The 6731-nt window shown below is 43.6% G+C and overlaps 1 protein-coding gene across 1 annotated transcript in view; it reads right to left on the bottom strand.

Annotated features, from left to right (window-relative positions):
• Positions 1-3854: 3854 nt before the first annotated feature.
• Positions 3855-6731, bottom strand: part of cubn (cubilin (intrinsic factor-cobalamin receptor)) — a 70492-nt gene continuing 67615 nt past the window's right edge. The window contains exon 67 of the mRNA XM_069151214.1: positions 3855-3962. Coding sequence (XP_069007315.1) covers positions 3855-3962 — 108 coding nt within the window. The remainder of the gene's footprint in view (positions 3963-6731) is intronic.

Genomic DNA, 6731 nt, shown 5'->3' with positions numbered 1-6731 from the left:
ACAGATCGATCCAGATGATCAGCTGGAGCCTCTGAATCCACAGATCGATCCAGATGATCAGCTGGAGCCTCTGAATCCACAGATCGATCCAGATGATCAGCTCATTTTTCCCTCCGACAGTAAAATAATCTTCATGTTAAAACTCACCGTGAATCCTCCAACTTTCTTCCGTCTGTTCTGTGGACTCCAAATGGAGGTTGAACTTTGTACTTTCACTTTCATCAGTCACTCCCTTATCTAACGGTGCGTGTGCGCATGCGTGTGTCTGTCTCGTCCATTTTGATCTTGCTGAATGTCCCTCTTCCAGGAATCCATTAGAAGGCAGCTTTTACCAGGTGGATCGGCTTCCTGCAGTAATCACTTGATTGTGATCACCTTCACATGGTTCTCTCAGGAACTGCAGTCTCCTGGAGCAGGGCAGCCTGGACATTAGTGTCACAGTCACTCCATGAAAAATGATCCACATCTTCATCCTCACTCTTCTTCTCTTTATAGGTCTGTTTATTTCATTTAGGATGTGTTCTCTGGTCATTCCCAGAAAAACTGGAGAAAAGCCGCCGGCTCATCGTCCAGAGGCTCACAGCAAGTGTAGATTACCAAACCATCAGATTATTGACTTCATTTACTCTGTTTGATTTACAAAGTAATGCTACCGGGTTACTATCTTCAATAAATGATCTCATTCATGAAATGTGGAAATAAAAAAGGCCGATTAAAGAAATGATATGAGCATTTGGAGAGCCCAAAGAAGTAGACGAGGGTTAACGTGGACCTCCACAGCTTGTCTCTGTCTGATGTTAACAACATCCACCTACCAGCACCTCCAAAGACGAGCACCTCGAAGCTAGGCTAACAGACAGCTTCACATTTGGCTGGTAGACGTGAGAGAGGCTTTTATCTTCTCATCAGAATCTGGATTTAATAGGTTTCCCTTCAAATGATAACAATCCTAAACGTGTCTCTCTGCAGATGAATTTGAAGAAAAGTATTTAGAGCTTCACCAGATTGGTGACGGTGGATTAGAGGACATATATTCAGGCTCCCGTAAAGAAGACCAAGTAAGAAGAAACGTCACCAAGCTTCCAACAGCACCTTCACAAGGAGGTGACCTCTTGTCTGATGGACATGAAGTCCAGCTCCACTCCCCTTACTCAGCGTGTTTCACTGCTTCTATCACACATCATCCTCAGGCAGATGGTGGACGCTGCCATTGACCTCCACTCCAAGGGAGTCTTTCACTGGGACATAAAGACCGAAAATGTCCTCATTGAAAGTGGACCTGATGGCCCTCGAGTCCGGATTGTAGATTTTAGACGTGGCTGCCTGGTGAGGAACGGATTTAACAATAATTAGAGGGAAGATATTTGATTTTTCTCCTGCACTTCACTCAATATTTGAAAGACACAACTTTGATGTTTAAACAAGACTTGTGCTCCTTTACTGACCATTATGTCCTCCCTCCATCTTTATGTCTGCATATCGTAGGTACCTTCTCGTTAGCCCCTCCAGAGTGGAAGTTCCAGAGAAAACACCGGGCCGGTCCAACAACAGTGGAGCACCTGGGGGCGTTATACAACCTGCTGGATCTTACAGGACCTACAGCTCCACCCTGGCTCAGCTGAGGATCAACCATCCAACCACATCCAGCCATCAACCATCCAACCACATCCAGCCAGCCATCAACCATCCAACCACATCCAGCCATCAACCATCCAACCACATCCAGCCAGCCATCAACCATCCAACCATATCCAGCCAGCCATCAACCATCCAACCACATCCAGCCAGCCATCAACCATCCACCACATCCAGCCATCAACCATCCAACCACATCCAGCCAGCCATCAACCATCCAACCACATCCAGCCATCAACCATCCAACCACATCCAGCCAGCCATCAACCATCCAACCACATCCAGCCATCAACCATTCAACCACATCCAGCCATCAATCATCCAACCACATCCAGCCATCAACCATCCAACCACATCCAGCCATCAACCATCCAACCACATCCAGCCATCAACCATCCAACCACATCCAGCCATCAACCATCCAACCACATCCAGCCATCAACCATCCAACCACATCCAGCCATCAATCATCCAACCACATCCAGCCAGCCATCAACCATCCAAACACATACAGCCATCAACCATCCAACCACATCCAGCCAGCCATCAACCATCCAACCACATCCAGGCAGCCATCAACCATCCAACCACATCCACCAACACTAAATTAATCAGCCAACAAACCGACCAAACAACCAACCGACCGACGAACCAATTGAACATCTGATCAACCAACTGACTAACTGTGTCTCGAGATGACTTGTGTTGTTATTTGATGACTTGTGTTGTTATTTGATGACTTGTGTTATTGTTAATTGAGCCACCTCTACACCATTTAACTCAGGAAAAAAATAATAAATGTGTAACAAATAATTCAAATACATTTAAAATCAAAATAAATGAATAAATATATGAAATAATAAAACCAGAAATGTTGTGGCAACCCATCCATCCACCCATCTGCTGGTTTGGCCATCTCAATGTGAAATGTAAAAAGTTGACAACCAGGGTCAGAAACAGAGAGGATCATAGGAAACAGACTCAGGAGCAGCAGGGTCTCCGGACTCGGTGGAGATGAATGGTTCAGGTGATCATGTGTAGCAGGTGGCAACTTGTGGCTGTGAGCAAAGATAACATTGTGGAAGTATGTCAGTCCTACTTTAGATGTAGAACCGGTTGAGCAATGCTACCATTCCTTCAGTCTGCCAAATGCATTTTCAACCTCTACTCGGCCATTGCAGATTTTCTTGTTGTAGATGTGCTGTTCTGTTGCCAACCATCCAGTGTTACCAATTAGTTTTAACAGCCAGTTATACAAGTGATCTCTCCGATGATGTAGTCGTCAACATTCATCCCACCAATGTTCCTGGTGTAACCTGGAAAGTGTTTCCACGGCCGGCTGACTCTTTAGAGTCTCAAAACACTAATCAAGTAACTTGCCAGCTCCCTGACAGAAAAAAACCTTTTCCAGCTTCACCTTGAAGGATGATGAAGTGCCAGCCTTCACGGTTAAAATAGTCAGAGTGGTACTCCTGTGGTACCAAGATGAGTATATGTGATCCATCAATAATACCAACCCACTTCAGAGGTCCCACGTGTCCAGCAGCTATTTCTTCAAACCTGTTTGGGAAACAAAATTGTTCCTTTACCAACAACATATCTGCCACAGCAGAGAGCGGCCAACCAGCAACCAGCAGTGACATCACCTGTTGGTTTGTGAGCGTTATTAACGTTGTTAATACGAGGCGCTGTCCAACATCGAGAGAAAAGAAATACTACTTTAACATGTGACACATAAATTAATGATATAATAATAGTTTGCTGGTAAAATGCAGCTGGTAAGAATTCAGTGAAAACTGTATACAGATTGTATTTAGTGGATTTCTGTGTAAATACATCTACTTCCTGGTGTGGGGCTCCACTGAATATATCTTCTGAATGGGTAAATATTACATTTCACTTCTAACCAGAAACTCTCAGAAAGAAATGTGGTTAGGAGGATCACTGACAACCAGGTTGACCTCCTCAGCAGGTCAGCAACAGTGAAATGACAAACCACCAACCGAACTCCTCGTTGTACTTCAATCATCATTTTATTATTACAGGGTTTAGATTTATCCATTACATTGGTTTACATAAGAAATATATGCACAGCAGATATGTTTTGTGTGTCTCTCTCTCTCTCTCTCTCTCTGTGTGTGTGTGTGTGTGTGTGTGTGTGTGTGTGTGTGTGTGTGTGTGTGTGTGTGTGTGTGTGTGTGTGTGTGTGTGTCTCTCTCTCAGCTGCTCCAGGTCAGCCTGAATCCTGACGGCAGGGTGGAGTACTGCGCCTGGAAGACGACGAAGACGTGGTGGGAGGAGGCGGTGAACGGAGCGATGTTGGTCTCCTGAACACACGACACAGAGAGGATACACTGGTAACACTCCATTAACACTCTGGTAACACTCTGGTAACACAATGGTAACACAATGGTAACACCCCATTAACACTCTGGTAACACTCTGGTAACACAATGGAAACACTCTGGTAACACTCTAGTAACACTCTGGTAACACTCTGGTAACACAATGGTAACACAATGGTAACACCTCATTAACACTCTGGTAACACTCTGGTAACACAATGGTAACACTCCATTAACACTCTGGTAACACACTGGTAACACAATGGTAACACAATGGTAACACTCCATTAACACTCTGGTAACACACCATTAACACTCTGGTAACACTCCATTAACACTCTGGTGACACTGGTAACACCCCATTAACACTCTGGTAACACACCCTTAACACTCTGGTAACACTCTGGTAACACTCCATTAACACTCTGGTAACACACCCTTAACACTCTGGTAACACACCATTAACACTCTGGTAACACAATGGTAACACCCCATTAACACTCTGTTAACACCCCATTAACACTGGTAACACTCCATTAACACTCTGGTAACACACCATTAACACTCTGGTAACACTCTGGTAACACACCATTAACACTCTGGTAACACACCATTAACACTCTGGTAACACTCAACACCCCATTAACACTCTGGTAACACTCAACACTCCATTAACACTCTGGTAACACTCTGGTAACACTCCATTAACACTCTAGTAACACTCCATTAACACTCTGGTAACACCCCATTAACACTCTGGTAACACTCAACACTCCATTGACACTCTGGTAACAATCCATTAACACTCTGGTAACACTCCATTAACACTCTGGTAACACCCCATTAACACTCTGGTAACACTCAACACTCCATTAACACTCTGGTAACACCCCATTAACACTCTGGTAACACTCAACACTCCATTAACACTCTGGTAACACTCAACACCCCATTAACACTCTGGTAGCACTCAACACTCCATTAACACTCTGGTAACACTCAACACCCCATTAACACTCTGGTAACACTCAACACTCCATTAACACTCTGGTAACACTCAACACCCCATTAACACTCTGGTAACACTCAACACCCCATTAACACTCTGGTAACACTCAACACTCCATTAACACTCTGGTAGCACTCAACACTCCATTAACACTCTGGTAACACTCAACACCCCATTAACACTCTGGTAACACTCAACACTCCATTAACACTCTGGTAACACTCAACACTCCATTAACACTCTGGTAACACTCCATTAACACTCTGGTAACACTCAACACTCCATTAACACTCTGGTAACACCCCATTAACACTCTGGTAACACCCCATTAACACTCTGGTAACAATCCATTAACACTCTGGTAACACACAAGTAACAGTGTAATACAGTGTAACTTTAAACTGTTATTCATTGTACTCAAACCAGAAAACAGTCACTCATCATGTCCAGTGGAATCATTTATCAGGAGTTCATACAGGAAGTATATATGGGACTGGTTTGGATAGATGAAGACTTTGGGAAAATAATAGGTGGTGGCTTTTATATTTTGGAAACACGTCTGCATAACAAATGAAAGTTCAGATTTTGAAATCACCATCTTGCTAGTTTTCAGATGGACCTCCAGAAAAGTGTCTGTGATGAGTTGGTGGCCCAGATGTCAATCTCATAGACTAAAGTGATTGAAAAAGTGTTTGTAGCTTCCAGGTCTGAAACATTAGGCCACCATCAGTGATGTCATCAACCATCAGTGATGTCATAAGAAGGAGTGACTTTAGCTAACAACACCGAGATAACTGATGGACACATTTTATTCACTTTGGATTTGATGAGAGAAGTTGAATGGGAGTCTATGGAGCCGGACTCATTTTTCAGAAGCTACGTTCACTTTTATATCCAGTCTGTGATCCTCTCTGAGCTTTAAGGAACATGATGGTGAGACAGCACTGATGAAATATTGAGCAGAATTTGACTTTAAATTTTGGTATATCTATTTCTTTTACAACTGAAAGATGCTTATGGGAAAAATGTAAAACTACACTTCAGGTTTGAATGTTTATAATAAACTGGATCAATATAATGTGATATGAAGCGAGGTTAAATGTGTGAGAGGCTTTGTTCTACTTCAGTTCATCACCTCACTCTGCGTCAACAAATCATCTCCAACACACGACTCAGTTTCTGAACATTTCACTGGAAAGGTTCTTTTCCTAAATCCTGACTCCGCCTCCTCCAGGCCCCGTTCTGTGGTTGACACTGGTTATGACTACGGCCGTTGGTGTTTGCAGTCGCTCCATCCTCGTGGGCGTACACCTCGGGTTCATTTTAACCAATCAGGCCGAAACTGGCCGACACTCTGCCACTGCAGCAACGACCTACCGTGTCCAACAAAGTGTTTTTTCCTCAGTACAGCATATTTTTTTATTTCCTTGTGGCATTTATTCTGCGCTGAGCACTGAATGTTCAGCGTTTTTTTGCCCTCACCAAGTTGTGCTCGTCACTGTCACCAGTCGACCAATCACAGTGAAGGAGAGGTGGGACATGGAAAATGGGTCTAAAATATGAGAGAATGTTTCATATTGTTGACAGCAGGTGTTTTGTGTACCTTCAGAGAGGAACAGGAGGCGAGGTGGAAACACTGGACAAAACACTGACTCTTTCACTGGGATTTGTGTTAAAAATCATATCAGACTGGATTATTTTTGACAGAAGTGAGTTTGATTGGTTACTCTGAGTGAATCTTC

Source organism: Embiotoca jacksoni, unplaced genomic scaffold (assembly GCF_022577435.1).
Source record: "Embiotoca jacksoni isolate LCO1_2020_lvr unplaced genomic scaffold, fEmbJac1.0.p SCAF_17, whole genome shotgun sequence".
NCBI classification, from domain to species: domain Eukaryota; kingdom Metazoa; phylum Chordata; class Actinopteri; family Embiotocidae; genus Embiotoca; species Embiotoca jacksoni.
Note: the sequence above shows the minus strand (reverse complement) of the source record. Positions and strands in the feature narration are given on the sequence as shown.